General features: G+C 47.4%; 1 protein-coding gene across 1 annotated transcript in view; it reads left to right on the top strand.

The window, feature by feature from the left end:
- Positions 1-23665, top strand: part of LOC117503576 (midasin-like) — a 207212-nt gene that overhangs the window by 104776 nt on the left and 78771 nt on the right. Inside the window, exons 59-69 of the mRNA XM_034162836.1 lie at positions 1877-2041; positions 2130-2338; positions 3830-4217; positions 14400-14512; positions 16231-16900; positions 17003-17164; positions 18054-18339; positions 18424-18662; positions 18861-18956; positions 19118-19212; positions 22702-22826. Coding sequence (XP_034018727.1) covers positions 1877-2041; positions 2130-2338; positions 3830-4217; positions 14400-14512; positions 16231-16900; positions 17003-17164; positions 18054-18339; positions 18424-18662; positions 18861-18956; positions 19118-19212; positions 22702-22826 — 2548 coding nt within the window. The remainder of the gene's footprint in view (positions 1-1876; positions 2042-2129; positions 2339-3829; positions 4218-14399; positions 14513-16230; positions 16901-17002; positions 17165-18053; positions 18340-18423; positions 18663-18860; positions 18957-19117; positions 19213-22701; positions 22827-23665) is intronic.

Here is a 23665-nt window from a genome sequence, read left to right as displayed (position 1 = left end):
ATGTGGAGGGACTGTCTTGGATGAAGACGTCTCTTCAACGTTGCGTTGAGGTCTGGGACAGTGTCTAAGGAGTGGCAAACTGGGGTGGTGGTCCCCATATTTAAAAAGGGCGACCAGAGAGTGTGTGCCAACTACAGGGACATCACACTACTCAGCCTCCCTGGTAAAGTCTACTCCAGATTGCTGGAAAGGAGGGTTCGGCTGATCGTCGAACCTCTGATTAAAGGGCAACAATGCGGGTTCCGTCCTGGTCTTGTAACAACCGACCAGCTCTTTACTCTCACAAGGATCCTGGAGGGTGCCTGGGAGTATGTCCATCCAGTCTACTTGTGTTTTGTGGACTTGGAGAAGGTGTATGATCGGGTACCTCAAGAGATACTGTGGGAGGTGCTGCCCGAGTATGGAGTGAGGGGGTCCCTTCTCAGGGCCATCCAATCGCTGTACTCGCAAAGCAAGAGCTGTGTTCCGGTGCTCAGCAGTAAGTCGGACTCGTTTCCAGTGGGGGTTGGCCACCACTGCCCCTTGTCACCAATCCTGTTTGTGATATTCATGGACAGGATATCGAGTCATAGTTGAGGGGAGGAGGGTTTCCGGTTTGGTAGGCTCAGGGTCTCATCGTGATGTGGTCCTGTTGGCTTCATCAGCCTGTGACCTCCAACACTCACTGAATCGGTTCGCAGTCGAGTGTGAACCAGCTGGGATGAAGGTCAGCACCTCTAAATCTGAGGCCATGGTTCTCAGCAGGAAACTGATGGATTGCCTACTACAGGTAGGGAATACGGCCTTGCCCCAAGTGAAGGAGTTCAAGTACATCTGGGTCTTGTTTATGAGTGAGGGGACAATGGAGCGTGAGATTGGCTGGAGAATCGGTGCAGCAGGGGCGGTATTGCATTCGTTCTACCCTACTGTTGTGACGATCTACTGGTCAATCTTCGTTCCTACTCTCACCTGTGGTCATGAGGGTTGGGTCATGACTGAAAGAACTAGATCGCGGGTACAAGTGGCCGAAATGGGCTTCCTCAGGAGGGTTGCTGGTGTCCCCCTTAGAGATAGGTTGAGAAGTTCGGTCATCTGTGGGGAGCTTGGAGTAGAGTCACTGTTCCTTCACATTGAAAGGTGAGGTGGTTCGGGCATCTGGTAAGGATGCCTCCTGGGCGCCTCCCTAGGGAGGTGTTCCAGGCACGTCCATCTGGGAGGAAACCCAGAGGAAGATCCAGGACTAGGTGGAGAGATTATATCTCCACACTGGCCTGGGAACGCCTCGGGATCCCCCAGTCAGAGGTGGTCAATGTGTCCCTGAAAGGGAAGTCTGGGGTCCCCTGCTGGAGCTGTTGGCCCTGTGACCCGAACCCAGAGAAGCGGTTGAAGATGAGTAAATGGACTGCGTTTATATAGCGCTTTTCCATCTCCATCAGACGCTCAAAGCGCTTTACAATTATGCCTCACATTCACCCGATGTCAGGGTGCTGCCATACAAGGGTTAGAGTTAGGGTTAGTGCTCACTACACACCGGGAGCAATAGGGGATTAAAGACCTTGCGCAATTGCCCTTAGTGATTTTCCAGTCAGGTGGGGATTTGAACCCATGATATTCTGGACTCAAACCCAACACCTTAACCACTAGACCATCACCTCCCCTAATGATGATGATGAGTGGGTCCCTGCTGCCTCGGGGTGGTACTTTCTGTTCATTGGGGGTCTAAAGAGGCGGAGCATGCAGTGACTCAGTTTGCAATCAGAACTGCCTGTTTTGAAAATCAGGACCATGGAAGGTGACAGACCTGGCTTTCTTCTCAGACCTGGCTTTCTTATCTTTGGCTGAGGTACAGATTGTTTGCTGTCGTGTTAAAGTGTGAACGTGCTGCTGGTGTCTACAGCCGGCTGAGGAGCTGCAGTTCGTGTGGTGCGACTTGCTGTCGGAGGCTTTTTCCGCCCTGTGGACAGGCAGCATCACCTCAGACCCTGACCGCTGGCTGCAGTGGGACCCCCTTAGCCCAGAGGTCCAGCTGGCGTCCAGACTTCACCTTGGAGCAGATAACACGGTATCACTCATGGAAATCTCTGAAGTCGCTGAAAGGAGCTTAATAAGTTCGGAGTTTTTGTCTCTGATCGGGTCCGTGTTGATTTCAGGGTCCGGCTTTGCTCAGTAAGGCAACGTGGTCACACTGCGTGCTGGGTGTGCTCAGTGACTCCGGAGGCAGATGGGAACCCTCTGCGGCGGCGCTTCTGTCTGTGTCCCGTGTGACCCTGGGCGAGTGGAAGGAGAGGATCCAGCAGCTGCAGGACGTGACCGAGGTGCTGTGGGACAACATGACCATCGCCGCCATGGCCCAGTTCAGGTAGCTCTGATGATGCTGAGTTTGTGGAGCTGAGGGGGTTAAGACGTGCACCACATGCCTCAGAATACAGTTTAGTGTCACCAGGTTCAAATCCAGGCCGGGGCAAGGCTCTGCTGCATGTCTGTCCCTGTCTCCAGTTGCTTTTTTCCTGTCTCTCTAATATTAAAGGCTGAAAAATGCATAATGTGTAAAATCGCTGAGAAAACCTCCACAAATGCTTAATTTCAACAGTTTCAGAGCAGGAAAAATGCCATAATGTACAGTGATTTCAAAAGTGCTCACCTTCAGCAAGAACCAGGTATCTGTCCAATCTGCTGTCACAGATGAGGTTTTTTTTAACCTCTTTCGACAAATAAAAATGTTCTTTCCATTGCACAAATGGAAAACTTTAATTATTTGTTTTATATGGCACCTAAATAAGACCTGTGTCATTTGATATTTTGAAATTAGAGAAATTTAATTATTTTAAATTAGAGAAGTGTTTCTTCTCGGAGCAGGAATAGAAGAGCAGCGTGACCCAGCAGTTCATTCTGCTCTGTGGCATCTTGCTGACACACTGCCGAGTTCAGCAAGAGCCATTGAGGAGCTTTTAGGGGAGAGTGTGTGTGTGCGTGTGTGTGTGCGCGCCACAGCAGAGGCAGTGTGTCGAGGCGGCTGATAATCATGAGGAGAGTTCATATGTTCTCGTTTTAAGACCCCTGTGCCTGCTGTCATCCGTCTGTAGGCATTTGCAGTGTTTCAGTCAGTATGTGTCATCATTTATATACACTGAAGCCAAATTGCAGCACACAAGAGGTCAGGTCAAGATTTATTAACCAATCAATGCAGTCCACTCCAAAAAACTGGGAGGAGTCTAATACTCCAAGGCAGGGAGAGGGAGTTGAGGAAGACAAGGAAATACACTAGGATGTACGAACACAGGAACCAAAATAATCCAGTAAACCAAGTGAGAACAGTGATAAACTTAAATAGTGGCATGTAATGAATAGATGAGGTGGGTGTGATGATTGATGATTACCTACAAACACACAGACACAGTGGAAGTATAACTTAAACCTGAGAATGAACAAAAGGACACCTCAACCACGTCAGTCACAGAAAATCAAAGCAGAACGCAAAAAAAAGTATAAAACAAAGGTCTAGTAACCAAAAGCAACAACATTTAACAAACAGGACAAGAGGACAAGAGGTGGATCACAACAGTATGTCTGCAACTGTCCCTGTAAGTCCAAGTGTTTGCTGAGTGCATTCATCCACTCAGACTGGGAAGCATGAACATGTCCATTAGATTAACGCTTCCTGGTTACATGCTAGACCACAGTAGATGTAGACTTGGTACCCAGACTTGTGTGCTGAATGTGTCTCAAATTTTAAACATTGTTTTGTTGGATGGGTAGAGTGACAGTAAAGACTTGAGTTTATATTTACTTCAACGCCCTCCACTCAGAATTGTCTTTACTGGACTTGCTGTCTCCCTGCATGTATCCACAGGGGAACAGACTTCAGGCTTCAGGGTGCCGTTCTTCGCAGGCAGCTTCAGAGCATGGCCGACCTGATGCCGCCCAGCCTGCAGGAGGGCTTCATGGAGAGCTGCGAGAGCCTGGTAGAGGACGCCGATCCCCTGATAGCTGCCCAGGAGATCCAAACCATTTTCAGAGACTTCCTTCCTCCTAACCAGCTCCCTGATGGCCTCCTGGAGGTCTGCATCAACTGCCTGCAGCAGTATGTCCAATGCAAGGTCCAAGGCACCAACCTGCTGACCCACTCAGGAGTATTCTGGGTCAATATGGGCTTGTTGCAGCTCAGAGTCTGGACACCACAGACCATCTTTGATCCAGCTGTGAAGAGGGCCTTCAAACTGAAGTATGCTCAGCAGGAGGTGAGCATTCCCAAAGTCTATCATGAACGTGATCAATCCTGAATGTTAGAATCTTTTTCAGATGGTTTCTCAGGAGGAACCTGACTTATGGACATACAGTGTAGCTTTGGAAGCCTTGGATTAGCTCTGGGATTTTTTTAACTGATACATACAAGAAGACACTGTTTCTATACTTAAATTCTTAAATACATCTAACGTTTCACCACTTAAACTTGAATTATTCCAATGACTCATTCAGAAGCTCCTACTAAGCAAACCAGGTTGAAGAATGTTCTGGAAAATAAAGTTGTTCTTCTGACTGAACACAAACACTGTTTGATGAAATGCAAAGCATGCAGCAGGAAAAGTTGAGTTTGAGGGTTTTTAGCCACAACTGTAGGTGATCTGACAGGAATGCAGAGATGGAAAGGGTCAGCAAGATGCATCAGTGCCAGTGATGTCAAGAACCTAAAGCCAAGCAACTCCTTAAAATCAGCTCCAGAACAGACTGTAGTCAGTGTAGTGATACTAAGTCAGTGTGCTGGTGTCACGCGTCCTCACATCCATGAGAACGCAGAACCACCTTGGGCATTGATTGGCAGCCACCCAGACAGACAACCAGTCTGTCCCCACCTCTTTAAATCGACCATGTAGCGGTCTTTGCCGTGGCCAGGTGAAACATGTCCATGAACCCGGTCTTCTCCATTGACTGAGGACCTCAACACTCAGGCAGTTATGTGCGAGTTCATGACACATGGCCAAAATGAGTCATTCCAGTGGTACCCAAGAATCCTCCAAAGGGACCGGGTATGAAGGACGTCCGGTCATCACCTTAGGTCACTTAAGACCAAGTCTGACAGCCAGATAGGAAGCACCAGGAACCTAATTGCTTTGATTGCTTCATTCTCCTGCAACGATATAAGCATCACCAAACACCTCTGACCTTTGACCGCATGACTCCATAAGATCATCTGTCATCTCCTAGTCTCGAATACTGAGGATTCCGAGACATGAACACCAGTGCCAAGATAAGTGAATGTGTGTACAAGTTTGAAAGAGCACATAGCTGAGTGGCTAAGGAGTTGGCCTGCCAATATGTAGAACTGAGTTCAAATCCCCTCGAGCCCATATATACATATTCTATTTCTACCTCATTTCTTATGTTACTAGAGTATTACAAGTATTATTATTATTGCTTATCCTTGCACACACTGTTCGATGAACATTTTCCTCTACTTGCACCCACCTTGTGTGTTTTCTTAAGAGCTGACGTAACATAAATTTCTCCTCTGTGAGATCAAATCAATTTTATTTATATAGCGCCAAATCACAACAAACAGTCGCCCCAAGGCACTCCACATTGCAAGGCAAAGCCATACAATAATTACGGAAAAACCCCAACGGTCAAAATGACCCCCTGTGAGCAAGCACTTGGCGACAGTGGGAAGGAAAAACTCCCTTTTAACAGGAAGAAACCTCCAGCAGAACCAGGCTCAGGGAGGGGCAGTCTTCTGCTGGGACTGGTTGGGGCTGAGGGAGAGAACCAGGAAAAAGACATGCTGTGGAGGGGAGCAGAGATCAATCACTAATGATTAAATGCAGAGTGGTGCATACAGAGCAAAAAGAGAAAGAAACACTCAGTGCATCATGGGAACCCCCCAGCAGTCTGTCTATAGCAGCATAACTAAGGATGGTTCAGGGTCACCTGATCCAGCCCTAACTATAAGCTTTAGCAAAAAGGAAAGTTTTAAGCCTAATCTTAAAAGTAGAGAGGGTGTCTGTCTCCCTGATCTGAATTGGGAGCTGGTTCCACAGGAGAGGAGCCTGAAAGCTGAAGGCTCTGCCTCCCATTCTACTCTTACAAACCCTAGGAACTACAAGTAAGCCTGCAGTCTGAGAGCAAAGCGCTCTATTGGGGTGATATGGTACTATGAGGTCCCTAAGATAAGATGGGACCTGATTATTCAAAACCTTATAAGTAAGAAGAAGAATTTTAAATTCTATTCTAGAATTAACAGGAAGCCAATGAAGAGAGGCCAATATGGGTGAGATATGCTCTCTCCTTCTAGTCCCCGTCAGTACTCTAGCTGCAGCATTTTGAATTAACTGAAGGCTTTTCAGGGAACTTTTAGGACAACCTGATAATAATGAATTACAATAGTCCAGCCTAGAGGAAATAAATGCATGAATTAGTTTTTCAGCATCACTCTGACACAAGACCTTTCTGATTTTAGAGATATTGCGCAAATGCAAAAAAGCAGTCCTACATATTTGTTTAATATGCGCATTGAAGGACATATCCTGATCAAAAATGACTCCAAGATTTCTCACAGTATTACTAGAGGTCAGGGTAATGCTATCCAGAGTAAGGATCTGGTTAGACACCATGTTTCTAAGATTTGTGGGGCCAAGTACAATAACGTCAGTTTTATCTGAGTTTAAAAGCAGGAAATTAGAGGTCATCCATGTCTTTATGTCTGTAAGACATTCCTGCAGGTTAGCTAATTGGTGTGTGTCCTCTGGCTTCATGAATAGATAAAGCTGGGTATCATCTGCGTAACAATGAAAATTTAAGCAATGCTGTCTAATAATACTGCCTAAGGGAAGCATGTATAAAGTGAATAAAATTGGTCCTAGCACAGAACCTTGTGGAACTCCATAATTAACCTTAGTCTGTGAAGAAGATTCCCCATTTACATGAACAAATTGTAATCTATTAGATAAATATGATTCAAACCACCGCAGCGCAGTGCCTTTAATACCTATGGCATGCTCTAATCTCTGTAATAAAATTTTATGGTCAACAGTATCAAAAGCAGCACTGAGGTCTAACAGAACAAGCACAGAGATGAGTCCACTGTCTGAGGCCATAAGAAGATCATTTGTAACCTTCACTAATGCTGTTTCTGTACTATGATGAATTCTGAAACCTGACTGAAACTCTTCAAATAGACCATTCCTCTGCAGATGATCAGTTAGCTGTTTTACAACTACCCTTTCAAGAATCTTTGAGAGAAAAGGAAGGTTGGAGATTGGCCTATAATTAGCTAAGATAGCTGGGTCAAGTGATGGCTTTTTAAGTAATGGTTTAATTACTGCCACCTTAAAAGCCTGTGGTACATAGCCAACTAATAAAGATAGATTGATCATATTTAAGATCGAAGCATTAATTAATGGTAGGGCTTCCTTGAGCAGCCTGGTAGGAATGGGGATGGTTATGAGTAATTTTTTCTCTAATAGTTAAAATTTTATTAGCAAAGAAAGTCATGAAGTCATTACTAGTTAAAGTTAAAGGAATACTCGGCTCAATAGAGCTCTGACTCTTTGTCAGCCTGGCTACAGTGTTGAAAAGAAACCTGGGGTTGTTCTTATTTTCTTCAATTAGTGATGAGTAGTAAGATGTCCTAGCTTTACGGAGGGCTTTTTTATAGAGCAACAGACTCTTTTTCCAGGCTAAGTGAAGATCTTCTAAATTAGTGAGACGCCATTTCCTCTCCAACTTACGGGTTATCTACTTTAAGCTGCGAGTTTGTGAGTTATACCACGGAGTCAGGCACTTCTGATTTAAGGCTCTCTTTTTCAGAGGAGCTACAGCATCCAAAGTTGTCCTCAATGAGGATGTAAAACTATTGACGAGATAATCTATCTCACTTACAGTTTAGGTAGCTACTCTGCCCTGTGTTGGCATATGGCATTGGAGAACATAACAAAGAAGGAATCATATCCTTAAACCTAGTTACAGCGCTTTCTAAAAGACTTCTACTGTAATGAAACTTATTCCCCACTGCTGGGTAGTCCATCAGTGTAAATGTAAATGTTAAGAAATGATCAGACAGAAGGGGGTTTTCAGGGAATACTGTTAAGTCTTCAATTTCCATACCATAAGTCAGAACAAGATCTAAAGTATGATTAAAGTGGTGGGTGGACTCATTTACATTTTGAGCAAAGCCAATCGAGTCTAACAATAGATTAAATGCAGTGTTGAGGCTGTCATTCTCAGCATCTATGTGGATGTTAAAATCACCCACTATAATTATCTTATCTGAGCTAAGCACTAAGTCAGACAAAAGGTCCGAAAATTCACAGAGAAACTCACAGTAATGACCAGGTGGACGATAGATAACAACAACTAAAACTGGTTTTTGAGACTTCCAATTTGGATGGACAAGACTAAGAGTCAAGCTTTCAAATTAATTAAAGCTCTGTCTGGGTTTTTGTTTAATTAATAAGCTGGAATGGAAGATTGCTGATAATCCTCCCCCTCGGCCCGTGCTACGAGCATTCTGGCAGTTAGTGTGACTCGGGGGTGTTGACTCATTTAAACTAACATATTAATCCTGCTGTAACCAGGTTTCTGTAAGGCAGAATAAATCGAGAGTTACGAATGTAACTACGGTTCTATGAATTCCGGATGACCGCCAGAGGGCGGTGCTTTAGCACCTGGATAACTACATGTGCGCAGCACAGAGGTCGAGAATATATACCAACAAAGTCACACCATTGAATGTGACCTGGGTGACGTCACTGGTTGTCTTTATATACCAGACGCATCCAGCGCTCGCTTCTTTTCGGAATGAACTCGCAAGACTCTGAGTGACAAGCAACTCTGGCGGTCATCCGGAATTCATAGAACCGTAGTTACATTAGTAACTCTGGTTCTATTTCATTCCTCCTGACCGCCAGAGGGCGGTGCTTTAGCACCTGGATGACTTAATACCAACAAGGTCACGAAGAGTCACACTCACCTCGCATCAGCAGTGGGGAGTGGAGGCAGACAACACCGCCGAAGTCACCGCAGGAGGAGCGTCCACATTCAGTCTGTAATAGCGGGCGAAGGTACAGGACGAAGCCCACGTAGCAGCAGCACAAATATCACTCAAAGGGACGCCTCTCAGTGCAGCCCAGGAGGTGGACACCCCTCTGGTGGAATGGCACGTAACCTTAGGAGGCTGAAGACCTCTGGACCTGTATACTTGTAAAATGACATCCACGACCCAATGCGAGAGTCGCTGCTTTGAGACAGCACAGCCTCTTTTGTGATCACCGTAACACACAAACAGGGCATCTGTTTTCCGGATCCTGGCAGTCACACTAATGTACTGCTTCAACATTCGGACAGGACACAGGGAACCTGAAACAGATAATCCTGGATCAGAATGCGGGACATACACAGCCAAGGAAACTGGCTGGTTAACATGAAAAGTTGAAATTCTCTTGGGTAAAAAGGACGTATTAGGCCACAGCATAACCCCAGATCCGTCAGAATTCCATCGCAAACAGTCCCCAGCGACTGAGAGGGCATGGAGCTCTCCCACCTGCTTAGCCGAAGACAGTGCAAGTAGAAAGCAGTCTTCACTGACACCCATTTAAGATCAGCACTTTCAACTGGTTCGAAAGGGGATAAGCTTAAGCCTTCCAGGACTAGAGGAAGGTCCCATGAAGGTACGCGTGCAAGCCTTGGAGGCCGCAAACGTAGAGCACCTTTCAAAAAACGACACACTAAGATGTGTGAACCCACTGACCGGCCATCAACGTAGACGTGCCGGGCAGAGATTGCAGCAACATAAACATTCAAGGACCTCTGGGTGCGACTACTGGAAGCTCTGCGAAACCGTTCAGTTCTCGGGGGTCTGCCCGTAGGCTCACGAAAGGCAGACTGCTGGGAGAGCTGGCCCTCAACTGCAAAAGCACGTGCAGCTCTGGGAGTCGGCGGAACCCTGGATGTAGAGTGAAAAGCTGTAGCACGTCTGACTGGCTGAGGTTTGGAAGACCGGTGTAGGTCAACAAACTGTTGCCGAGATTTACTAGCCTCGATAGCACGCTCTAAAGTTTGTTGGGCCGCAGGTCCAAATACTTGGCCTGGAAGAACTGGCAGCGAACGGAGTGTGCCTCTGCAGGATTCGGAAAGGGGGGACTGCGCAAGCCACACCTGACGTCTAGTGATGGTAAGGGTTGACATCAGTCTGCCAAGCTCTCTGGACATATAAGCAAAGGTTTGGAGTGAGGCATCACTAAGACTTTGCGTAGCATCATCAACCTCTGCCTCCCTCAAAGACTTTGAGAGGGCAAGGGCTAAATGGGACAGTGAGTTGCCTAGGCGACCGATGCGAGCAGCTATGTCATAGCTTTTGGTGAGGAGGTCATCAGTGACCCTACACTGAGGGCGTGGGCATCGGGCATCCGGCCGAGCAGCATCAGCTGGAGCCACAACCAGGTTTGCAATAATGCTGTCAACGGCGGGCATATGGTTCAGACCATACTGCGCTGAATCACACATAGAGCTAAGGGCTCTGCAGTCCTGTGATAGATGGATCAATGATTTGGGGTCCGCCCAACATCGGTGTAGCTCCTCGATATATGGTTGTGAAACTGGAACGTTGAACTCAGGCTTCTGAGTGACTTTGAAAAAGGCACTTGAAGCGGTGGTTTCCTCAGGGGGATTGTCGACCCCAAGCCTGGATAAAGCCAACTGAACAGCTTGCTTGACAAAGGATAGTCCAGGTTCGGTTTGCGGCATGGACTCTGCCTCGGAGGTATGAGAGCCCACTAATGAATGGCTTGGAGAAAGACTCCTCTCATCCTCATCCTCCACACAGTTTATATCACTTGTCATGTACAAGGAATCAGTTGCAGCAATAGACACGACATCGTCCTCCTGCTGAGTAACTACATTGGTCTGATCAGCCTCATTAGGGACAGCAGGAACTGTCACTGCATCCTTAGGCTGTAGATTCAGAAGCAAGGACTTAATCTGAGCAAACTGAGAAGTCAACGTTTCGACCTTTTCAGCCAAAGCATAGTCATGAGTAACCTTCTTAGCAGAAGGGGCTCCTGCATGTGGGCGGTTACGGCGCTTTGGGTCCTTCCTGGGGCTGGAGGCCAACGTCGCACTAGATATTCCACTTTCCAATGCCGCAAGTCTAGCAGATCTCTCTGCCAGTGGCATGCTGGCACAATTAAGGCAGGCATCGCCAGTCAGGGCTTCCCTCAGGTGTCCGATCCCAAGACAGGAGGGGCAAAACATATGTCCATCATCTGGGCTCAAGGGAGCCAAACAGGTACTACAGCCATGCAACAAAGGCCCTGTCAACATTGTGGACTGCGTGCAGATGGCTAACGCAAGCCCTGATGGTTACAAATGGAAAGACAAAGCGTGAATCACACGCAGTGTAAATAGTAACACGAGGCACGGAGCGTGAAGCACTCACAGCCGCAGACTCGACACGAGGCACGGAGCGTGAAGCACTCACAGCCGCAGACTCGACACGAGGCACGGAGCGTGAAGCACTCACAGCCGTCGGCTTGACACGAGGCACGGAGCGTGAAGCACTCACAGCCACAGACTCGACACGAGGCACGGAGCGTGAAGCACTCCAGCCACAGACTCGACACGAGGCACTGAGCGTGAAGCACTCCAGTCGCAGACTCGACACGAGGCACGGAGCGTGAAGCACTCCAGCCGCAGACTCGACACGAGGCACGGAGCGTGAAGCACTCCAGCCGCAGACTCGACACGAGGCACGGAGCTTGAAACACTCAGTGTAAAAGCTAATACAAGGCCTGGAGCGTGAAACACTCACAGCCACAGTAATAACACGATGCACACAGCTGAAAAAACTCACAGCCCAAGTGCTAAGTCACTTAGAGCAACAACGACAACACTAGCTGCTAGCGGAGCTGTTAAACTTAGCAAATGGCGGCAGTGCAGACAAAGTACGTCAAGGAGTGGAAAACACTCACGGCAAGCTCAACACAGTACACTATACCTGTTCTGATACACACACTACCACGTACACTCAACAAAAATATAAACGCAACACTTTTGGTTTTGCTCCCATTTTGTATGAGATGAACTCAAAGATCTAAAACTTTTTCCACATATACAATATCACCATTTCTCTCAAATATTGTTCACAAACCAGTCTAAATCTGTGATAGTGAGCACTTCTCCTTTGCTGAGATAATCCATCCCACCTCACAGGTGTGCCATATCAAGATGCTGATTAGACACCATGATTAGTGCACAGGTGTGCCTTAGACTGCCCACAATAAAAGGCCACTCTGAAAGGTGCAGTTTTGTTTTACTGGGGGGGGGGAAACCAGTCAGTATCTGGTGTGACCACCATTTGCCTCATGCAGTGCAACACATCTCCTTCGCATCATCCGTGAAGAGAACACCTCTCCAACGTGCCAAACGGCAGCGAATGTGAGCATTTGCCCACTCAAATCGGTTACAACGACGAACTGGAGTCAGGTCGAGACCCAGATGAGGACGACGAGCATGCAGATGAGCTTCCCTGAGACAGTTTCTGACAGTTTGTGCAGAAATTCTTTGGTTATGCAAACCGATTGTTTCAGCAGCTGTCCGAGTGGCTGGTCTCAGACGATCTTGGAGGTGAACATGCTGGATGTGGAGGTCCTGGGCTGGTGTGGTTACACGTGGTCTGCGGTTGTGAGGCTGGTTGGATGTACTGCCAAATTCTCTGAAACGCCTTTGGAGACGGCTTATGGTAGAGAAATGAACATTCAATACACGAGCAACAGCTCTGGTTGACATTCCTGCTGTCAGCATGCCAATTGCACGCTCCCTCAAATCTTGCGACATCTGTGGCATTGTGCTGTGTGATAAAACTGCACCTTTCAGAGTGGCCTTTTATTGTGGGCAGTCTAAGGCACACCTGTGCACTAATCATGGTGTCTAATCAGCATCTTGATATGGCACACCTGTGAGGTGGGATGGATTATCTCAGCAAAGGAGATGTGCTCACTATCACAGATTTAGACTGGTTTGTGAACAATATTTGAGTGAAATGGTGATATTGTGTATGTGGAAAAAGTTTTAGATCTTTGAGTTAATCTCATGCAAAATGGGAGCAAAACCAAAAGTGTTGCGTTTATATTTTTGTTGAGTATAGTTAACAGGGCTAGCGACACAACTAAACAAATAGCCAGCTTTCATTGAAACAACACAGCTAATGTGCACAGAGGAAAATATCCAGCAGGGCAGCGGCAAGGCACGCACCCGGCGTTTAGGAAGGTGTACTCACGACAGGCGTCAAAGAATACAAAAAACGGTGAAGCCGTGTCTCGCAGCCTCTGGAGGACGTGTGCAGTGCACGTAGCTCCAACCGAAGGTGGGTTGCGAGGCTACAAGCGAGAGCGGCAATCGCAGCTAAATGCGTTCTCAACCTCTAAGAATGCGAGAATGTAGAAAAGAAGCGAGCGCTGGGTGCGTCTAAAGACAACCAGTATAAAGACAACCAGTGACGTCACCCAGGTCACATTCAATGGTGTGACTTTGTTGGTATATATTCTTGACCTCTGTGCTGCGCACATGTAGTTATCCAGGTGCTAAAGCACGGCCCTCTGGCAGTCAGGAGGAATGAAATAGAACAATATGTTGATCAATTATTATATCATTTACTAACAGGGACTTAGAAGAGAGAGACCTAATGTTTAATAGACCACATTTAACTGTTTTAGTCTGTGGTGCAGTTGAAGGTGCTATATAATTTTTTTTTTAATTTTTATGCTTAAATAGATTTTTGCTGGTTATTGGTGGTCTGGGAGCAGGCACCATCTCTACGGGGATGGGGTATTGGGGGGATGGCAGGGGGAGAGAAGCTGCAGAGAGGTGTTTAAGACTACAACTCTGCTTCCTGGTCCCAACCCTGGATAGTCACGGTTTGGAGGGTTTAATAAAATTGGCCAGATTTCTAGAAATGAGAGCTGCTCCATCCAAAGTGGGATGGATGCCGTCTCTCCTAACAAGACCAGGTTTTCCCCAGAAGCTTTGCCAATTATCTATGAAGCCCACCTCATTTTTTATCTAGAGTTTATCTGTCTACCTACCTGTTTGTGTCTTTGGACAAGGAACTTAATGTGCATTGTCTCAGTCCAGCCACGTGTAAATGAGACCCAGCTTTGGCTGGGCAAGTAACTGCTGTTGGACTGGTGTCCCATAACAGGATTTGTAAAACTATACACTTTCACCACGTACAACGTCTGTGTGTCATCTGCTTGGACCCATGAGGAACGCCACAGTCCAAATGTTCAAACAGATGTAGTTCCAACAAAGACAGCAGATGGTTAGTTATGGTTAACCATCAGCACTAGCATGCTAATGGTATGTAGTTAGCAGGCGTGTGTGTGTTGACGTGAGAAATGAGACTTGATGAAGTAACGTCATGGTTTGTCTTCCAGCTGGCTTTGCTGCAGGAGGAGTGGAGAGGAAGAAGTCTGTCGTCTCAGCTGCTAACTGGAACAGAGCTGGGGGAGAGCAGCACCACCGATGGCTTCCAGCACCCTCGGGTTCGGTGAGAACCTGCCAACGCAAATGACTCCGTTCACATTTCTGAAAGCTCCGTTTCTCAATTCACACATTCAGAGTCACACCTGAAGAGGCTTAAAACACAGAAGTGTGGCTTTTGGAACCTTGCTCAAAGGTGCTTCACGTAATAAAGCGACGGTAGAAGATTGGTGTCGTTTCACCTTGCTGATACCAGCTTTCTGTCCAGTCAGGGGCTTGAACCAGCGACTTGCAGGGATTTAGCGGAATGACGTCACGGTGTCATAGTGGCGGTTAGCATCTGGTTAAATTTCAGCATCTTGTAACTGTGAATGAGCACAGCTGTCTGACATGTTACAATAAATATACAGTACAACCCAAATTCTAGGAACCAGGTTTGGGTGAGGTCTACTTTATTAGAACATCATGATGTCAGCAGCCTGGGATCTCCCCTGGAACAGTCTCAGTGACTCTCAGCAGTTTCACATAAAGACTCTCTGCTGTGTTTCCTTTGTGCCGTCTCTGGCTGATCCTGCTTACGTATTCATCAGTGCTCAGTTTGATTTCCAGGGAAATTCCCAAGGCCAACAAATAAACATCTGTTGATGTTCTACCAGGGAAAGTTGGATTTAGTTGCTTAGTATGGTGGGGGGTCATGGCATTGCGATGGTAGCTGCACTCTGTGATATCGATCAGCCATAGATGATGGAATTGTCCAAATGCCCAATCCTAATAGGAACTGATTTAAGTGCAATAACTGTTTTTTTGGGGTTTTTTTTTCCCCCCCTGCCATTAGATGTTGCACGAGATCCAAATTTCAAGACAACAAAGCGCCCCTCTTTGGGCACTCCTTCCCCCTCCCTCCTCTGTTTAGAGCAGGACGAGCACCAGTTCGAGCTTTTTAACAGATGTAACTGCTCTGGGGGAAAGACCAGACATTTGTAGATTCTGGTCTGTCCACATTCTTGGTTGGAGGCATTTTCAGCCACCAAATGTGGTTTTTGGAAGAATTTCTGGAAAGGAACTCCCATCCATCATCTTGGAAAAATTCAGCAGCTGTATGGTGAATCTTGAGTATGACACATGCACACGCAACTGAAATGGGAGTGTAAACAGGAGATAGAAAAGCTCAGAGCACAGAGGGAGTGTTGCTACATTATCTGCAGAGGATGACAGGAAGCCACAAAATGTTTACATAAAAAGTAGCTATTGGCTGTTATGTTAATGTTTAACTGGTCATTTAGGGAAATTATAGAAAGGCAGGGGAGGTGATGATCTAGTGGTTGCGCATTGGGTTTTAGACCAGAGGATCCTCTGTTCAAATCCCATTTTGACCGGAAAATCACTAAGGGCCCTTGGGCAATGTCTTTAATCCCCTGGTTGCTCCCGGTTTGTAGTGAGCACTCTGTATGGCAGCAGCCTCACAATGGGGTGAATGTAAGGCATTATTGTAAAGCGCTTTGAGTGTCTGATGCAGATGGAAAAGTGCGATATAAATGCAGTCCATTTAAAGGCGCAGCCAGATTTTTAGGACTGGGACATTAAAGACAAACACTCACCAGTTTAACTTAAACATATGCCTATAATTAGGACACATTACGTTCCTGTTATCTCTCTTTCTTGAAATGAGTAACTGACATGGGCAGGTGATAGGATTTTTGTCCAACCTTTACCGTTTCCATAGGCTAGAGTTTTTGGGGAGACTTACAGGGTTCCAAAGGCGTCCTGTGTGTTCTGGGCCTGTAGGTACCTGTGGATCCGTATGCAGCAGGTGAAAGAGCAGATAGCTGAGCTCTGCAGGAAGCAGGCCTGTCGCCCACATGAAGCGCAGTACGGCCAGCTCTTCCAGGAGCTCCAGCACTACCTGTGCAGCATCGGCCAGACATCGGTGGTGGAAGACCTGCTGTCCCGCCTGCTGAAGGTCCCGCACAGTTCCTCCTCTAAGTCCAGGTTGGCTGCCCAGGGTGTGCTGAAGGAGGAAGCAGTGTGGCAGAATTCACAGCAGCGCTTCTGCCAGAGGATGGTGGAGGAGTACCCTATGTACCCCGATGTGGTCGGGCCGCTTCGTACCGGCATCTTCCAGCTTCGGCACGGTATGAGGTTGGTGGCGTCCCAGGTGGCCGCCTCACTTACGCCTGTTCCAGACCTGTCCAAGCTGGTGTCCTGCCTGCTTGCCTTCCCGTCCCTTTCTCCAGGTTTGCCATCACACCTGGCCCGGGCTGACTTCCTGTGCTCCAGGGCCTGTATGGACATTGTGCACAGTCTGGGGAAGCTTCTGCCCCCTGGTGACCCCGAGCACGTGGCCCCGCATAGTTCCGTGCTGCTGCAGAATGCCCTGCTGTACGTGCACTGCCACGCACTGACCGCGGGAGAGTTCAGCGACGATGCACGCGGCCTCTTCAGGCACATCTGTCAGGTGAGAGCATTTTCCCGTCCTCACAGTGTGCACGCACAGTCGGTACTTTGGAACTAGAGCCACTCATCTGTGCCTTAATTTCACGACTGTGACGCTCTGCAGGCTCTGGTGAACGAGTGGGACGAGCGGGAGCGGCACAGGAGAGAGCGAGAGCAGCTGGAGTCCAGCTTGTACCGTGGCCGCTCCCAGCCGCACGGCTCGGGCCTGAGCGAAGACCAGCAGGAAGAGCGAGAGTTCAGGCGCCGTTTCCCCCAGTTCAGTCAGGTAAAAACTGAACCCTCATCAGACGAGTTCAATCAAATGTCCAAATATATCATCATATCCCTGGATGTGTCTCTGTCTCTGGATGTGTCTCACTGTCTGTCTCTGGATGTCTGTCTGTCTCTGGATGTGTCTGTCTGTCTGTCTGTGTCTCTGGATGTGTCTCACTGTCTCTGTCTGTGTCTCTCTGTCTCTGTCTTTGTCACTCTGTCTCTGGATGTGTCTCTGTCCTCACAGACCACTTTATGGATTTCAGTGTACCTTTGCATGTTGTTGCATCACATGACGTCGTGTTTGAAGGATACTTTCACTCTAACGTTGGGCTGATAATTGCACTTTTTTTAAATAAAACTTTGTTTTGTTACAGGTTTTAAAAACAAACAAAAGAACATTGATCAGTTCTAGAGCTTGACCATTTTAATGTGGATATTTCCACAGATTAATTTGATGTTTCGTCTCTTGTTTCGGACTGGGTTGCTTGACGCGAGGACGTTTCGCTTCAAATCACAGAAGCGTCCTCGCGTCAAGCAACCCAGTCCAGTCGAAGATTCAAGCTTCTCTACTATGGAAACCACCTGGACAACTGAGAGCCTACACAGAAACGTTTCATCTTCGTGTTTTTTTGGTAGCAGAAATGCAGACGACATGCTGCTGCAGCATGAACGCGATCAGACAACAGGACTAACCTGCTTCAGTCTGTCCTGCTCAGCCACAGTTTGGATCTGATTTAGTTACGTCACACCGGTTTCATATTTCTGAGCGTCTGCCTCGGGTTGGACGTTTTCCCGTCACCTTCGTAAACGTGGGAATGAGGAATGTCAACTGTCCGTGCTGCAGACGTCCATTTAAATGTCAGTGTGGCTCCTGAATTCTTTTTGTTTTCTAAACTCAGGACTTTGCAGACATCGTCTCGCAGCCGAGCCTGGAGACGCAGGCGGATTCCGGGCCTGAGGATCAGGACACGCAGGCCTGTGAGGCGTCCGGAGAGACCGGCTCCCTGTCAGCAGCAGGTATGAACGCGGTGGTCCACGTGCACCAGCGTCTGTGTCTGGGATTCGCCCGCTCGCTTTGGTATCGAGGCACGGCACCGGCCAATCACATCAAAGAACACATCCGGGCCCTGGTCTCCTCTTACCAGGTCGCAGCCCCGGTGATGTCACACTTCTATCATCTCATTGGTGCGTGTCTCACATGTTAACCTAAGACAGTCTGTTCTGTAGAGTCACACAGACACACAGCAGACGGTCCTCTTTGTCCTTCAGACGCTGATCTGGACCAGCAGCTAACAGGAAGTGAAATGCTGCTCTCCACCCTGCTGCAGAACACCGTGCTGGGCTCAGGCGGGCCTAGCGGTCTGACCATCAGCTCAGAAGGACCTTATGACTTCTACCAGCAGCCCCACATGAGCGAGGCCCGTCTCTGTCTTCCTGTTCTGGAGCGGCTGGGCGGAGCCATCAACCAGCGGCTGGAGGAGTGGCCTGAGCACCCGGCCCTGGTACAGGTAGACTGCATCTTTATATCTGAGACATTAACCAGCGCTTCCAGGACACCACCGGTCGTCTCACTGGGTTGAGACAGATGCATGATGCTAAATAGAGTATAAACAAGTGAGGGCGGTCTGTCAGACGCCACAGACCACCATAGACCGCCTTCAGAACGTGTGACTGACCTGCTTTGAAATCTTATTTATTTTTTCCAGCTGACTGTTGTGATGGACAGAATCTTAGCTTTCAGTCTGAACAGTCCCCTGGCCAAGTTCCTCAACGGCCTGCAGATCCTACTCAGCAAAGCACAGGTGAGCGTGAAGACCGCTCGCATAGCATCGTGCACGTTTACACTGCAGAGATGCACGTAGCCCTGCTGACATCAGTTCATCATCTGATCAAAAAGTGCATCAGTCGTTGATCTCCTGGTTTCTTCAGGCCTGAGATCTGTTATCTGTTCTCTGCTCGTCAGGACTGGGAGAATAATGCCAGCCGCTCCGTCTCACTGAGGAAAGAACTGGAACCAGTTACACAGCTCATCATCCAGTGGCGTAAACTGGAGCTCAAGTAAGACACCTCAAGGTCTAAAATCCATCACAAGAGTTCCAGATCTCACAGTTTGGAGTTTAGCCAGAGAAATTATGAGAATTACAAGTTTGTCCTGAAAATTAGCTGTCCAGGGCCTGGTTCATGAAGCAGTCTGATTTTGTTTAGTCAACTAAACTCACTTAGTTGTTTAATCTTTTAACATTAGTCATTGCACAAAGCATTTACCCGACTAAAGTTTTTAGCCTGCTACAGACGAGGCAACTATGCCCATGAAAATCATTGACTAACGTAAAACGGCTAATCTACAAATTTATCCGTCGATGTGACATGGTGACATGGTGATTAGATGGGTAACATTGGGCGACTACCTGGCTACCATGGGTTAAAGTTCTCCGTCACTAAGACAGATTTCCATCATTTGGAAAATTTAACCACACATGTGCGCACACCTGGTGTCATGCGTGTTTTGGTGCCGAAATATGATAGTCTCACTGTCAAAGCAACATCACATTCTGCGCTAATCAAAGCAGCAGCAATGTCAGCGTGGACTGTGGAGGAAGGGACTGTGTGAATTTTCACTCCTCTCCGCTCTGTGTACTGCTTGCCATGAGCCACAGGTCTTCTCCTCCCTGTCCGGGGTGGGGGGGTAGGAGAGAGAGAGAGGGAGAGAGAGAGAGCCCGGAGGGTGGCAGCAGGAGAAAACAAGTCACTTGGAAGAAAAGCGCTTAATCAGTGAAGTTCCACAAAAACCACACATGAAGGATATATATCTTTTTTCTTTCCTTTTTTACACGAGGGGCTGTAACTTCAGCTTGTCGATGAGCCACGTGACACCAGTAACACCGCACGCATTTGAAGGAAGGAGTCACGTTTCACATAACGGAGGACATTATCTTTAACTTCAGTTGATGAAGTGGTGAAGTGTCAGATATTAATGATCCAGTCCGGCTCTGAGGGTTGGCTGCCCCTCAGAAAAGCCACGTTAATGAGGAACAAATAAAAACTCCGGTGGGACACAGCGGACGAGCCTCGTTTATTGGTGACACCAAAGTCCTGGTTAGTGACTTTAATCCACAAAAAGGTGAGTCACGATTGATATATTGATGTTTACTTGCGGAGCATTTTACCGATTAAATGTGAATAAGCCTGTTTCAGGTACATATTGATTTAAATTTCTGAGGTCAAGAATAGGATGAAAAACACACTCTTTTTTTTTTTTTTTGGAACAGAAAATAAATTGAGTCGAACGTGTTCTATGGCTCCTTTCTTCAGGAGCTCTAAAAAGTACTGCCTGAGAACAAGAGACCTCTCTGGGTCTATAACAACCCTAACTTTTACCCCATTGAACTTGGGGATGACAATAATTGAACTGAATATTATAGCCCCTGACCAATGTGAAACACCCATCGATCTGAGACCACGGCCTGCCACTGGCCAAGCTGTTTCCAGGAAAAATGATCAATGGCCTTGTCCTGGGTGTCAGGCCTGACTGCTGCGACCCCTTGATGATTTCATGGGGTGGTTGTGACGGTCCTGACAGCCCCAGCGGCATTTCTGGGAGGTCTATGTGTAGGTGGCCAAAAGGTAGACTGCTGGGAGGGCTGACATGCTGACCCTGACACCAGGAAGTATGTCCGTTCGCAGGATGGAAGTCAGTTGCATGCTTTGGTTGGTACCTGGGAGTTCTTTGTAATTTTGCAAATTGCTGTAGAGACTTATTTGCCTGAACAACACGCTCAAAGCCCTGTTGGGCCACAGGCCTGAAAACCTGGCCTGGGCTGACAGGCAGGGTGCGTAGTGATCCCGTGCATGCCTCAGACAGTGGGGATTGGGCCAACCACACTTGGTGTTGGCAGTGGTCAGGGTGGACATCAACCTGCCAATCTCCAGTGACATGTTGGCAAAAGCCTGGAGTAAAGCATCACTCAGGCTCTGTGTTTCACTGTCAGCATGAGCATCTTGGAGAGACTGTGAGAGTGCAAGGGCAAAGTGAGACAGGGAGTTCCCTAGATGACCCATTCTTAAATGTGTGTTATCCTTGCACTGTGTTTTATTCCTAGTACTTTTATGGTAGCGCTTTGAGATTTGCTTGTCCAATGTAAAGCGCTTTATAAATGAAACTTATTATTATTGAGCCACTGTGTCTTTGTAAGGAGCTCATCGGTGACCCCACACTGAGGCCGTGGACAACGGGCCTCTGGTCGGGCAGCATCAGCGGGTGCTACAGCCAGGCTACTAACGACACTGTCAGCTGATGTCATGTGATCAAAGTCATATTGTGTCACATCCGTCATTGCACACAGTGCCGTGCAGGCCTGTGGAAAACGGGTGAAAGTTTTAGGATCAGACCAGCACCTCTGAAGCTCTTCAGTATATAGTAAAGAGGGTGGGACACTGAATACTGGTTTCTGAGTGACCCTAAAAAAGTCAGTAGTACGAGCAGTCTCTGTGGGAGGAGCATCAACACCAAGCCGTGAGCAGGCCAACTGAATGGCCTCCTTTACAGGTCGGTGTCCTGACAGCCCAGACTCTGACGCCTGAGGAGAGTCTGTGTCTAAAGTGTGGGACTCCCTTACGGAAGGAAGAGCGGAACAGTCCCCCTCTTCTTCACCCTCAAACTGACCTGTTTGGCCCACACTAAGTAATGACTCAGATGCTGATTCAGATAGCATCCTCATCACGATAGCTGGTACTGAGGGGGGGTCAGCTCCTCCTTACTATATTCACAGGAAGGCGCTAACTGAGAGGAATAGAAGTAACCGCAGGAGGCTGCAGAATAAGGAGCAAAGACTTCATCTGAGCAAATTCAGAGGCTAGTGTGTCGACCTTATCTGCCAAGATCTGGTCATGGCTATTCTTCTTTGCTGTAGGAGTAAGGGCCACAGCATGTGGGCACTTACCTGATTTGGAGACCAGTGTTGCTGAGGGCATCTCAGCTTCAAACCTGGCCAGTCTGGCCAATCTCTCAGCCAGTGGTATGGAAACACAATTGAAGCAAGCATTTTCTGAGTGTTTGTTTCAAGTGTCCAGCCCCAAGACATGATGGGCATAAATTCTGACCGGCCTCCGGTCTCAGAGGGGCCATAAAGTTACTGCACATGTGCACCAACGCGGTCGAGGTTATTGTGTGTGCACAGCCAAATCCTGTGGTGAAACACGGGAAGCACACTCCATCCACCAACTACTTAACTCGGCTCTACAGGAAGCCTGTGGCAGCAAGTGGAAAGCACTCACACCCAGGTGTCACCATGTTAGAACCCCAAATGGTGGTGTAGCAGGGAGTGAAAACACTCACACGACAGTGGCCAAAGTCAGCGCGGTATCTCCCGGATACAGCTGCTGTATAAACGGAGTGGGGAAACACTCTTAACAAGCAGTCCGCCTGCTCTAACAGTGATCTCATGGTGTCCGCTTGCTGCTGTCGTTTCTTGTGAACACACTTTTAGTTTTTGTGCCTGTCGTATTAAATGCACTTGTCTTGTTATTCCTGTCACCTTTGTGTGCTAGCTGTTGGTCGAGCAGTCTGGACAATGCAGTGAGGCGCCACGCTGAAAAGTCGACCCAACACTGGTTCTCAATCTACCAGCTGGTGGAGAAAAACCTGCAGGACCAGAGGACACACGCCGCCTCAGGTACACTGACAAACCGCTCAGCACTTCCAGGGTTTGTCTTTTTTTTTTTAATTGTGGAATTTTACCTTTCATGTATTCATTTTCTGCCACTCGTCCATGGTAACAGTAGATCAAGCAGCTCATCCCACACTTCCTTATCTTTGACTAAGTCCTCTAACTCTTCCTGGGTCTTCTCTGAGACCTCATCCCAGTATAAAGTGCAGTGTTTATAATCCGTTTAAGATCTTGACTATTGATGGAAATCAGTGATGTTATTTCTTTATTACATTTTGTATAATAAAGGACATATGAAGCTTTAGTCTGTGCTGGTCAGGATTAGGTTGGGGGTGGGGTTAGGGTTGGGCAAAATGACATCCCCATCCAGTGGCCCACCGTGGTGGGAGTGTGGGGACTGGTTGGAATTAGGAAGGATCTGAGATGGGGGGGTTTAAGTAAAGTGCCTTTATTCAGAGAGTAACGTCAACTCAGAACACGGCGCCATTTTGGTTCCAGCTGCACTGAACTACAGAATGAACCTGTAATGTTTTCTACATTTTTTAAAATTATTTAACCACATACAGCAACACATCCAGGTCGAGGTGCTATCAAAATAAATATAAAAATAAAGCTATCAAATTTATATAAATTTACAATTTATGATGATTTATTGAATTAATTTAAGTTTTAAAGTTCTCCGTCTCTGGATTTTGCTTTATTCTGGACTAATTTGACCCTCAACAAGCTTTTCTTTCTACAATCATCACCTCCAAAGCAAAGGTAAACTGAACATTTTCCTCTTTTACTGACTTCGTGCTGTAAATGTGATGTGGACTTTTCTGATCATTTGTAATCAGCGTGCG

This window comes from Thalassophryne amazonica, chromosome 21, assembly GCF_902500255.1.
Source record: "Thalassophryne amazonica chromosome 21, fThaAma1.1, whole genome shotgun sequence".
Taxonomy (NCBI): domain Eukaryota; kingdom Metazoa; phylum Chordata; class Actinopteri; order Batrachoidiformes; family Batrachoididae; genus Thalassophryne; species Thalassophryne amazonica.
Note: the sequence above shows the minus strand (reverse complement) of the source record. Positions and strands in the feature narration are given on the sequence as shown.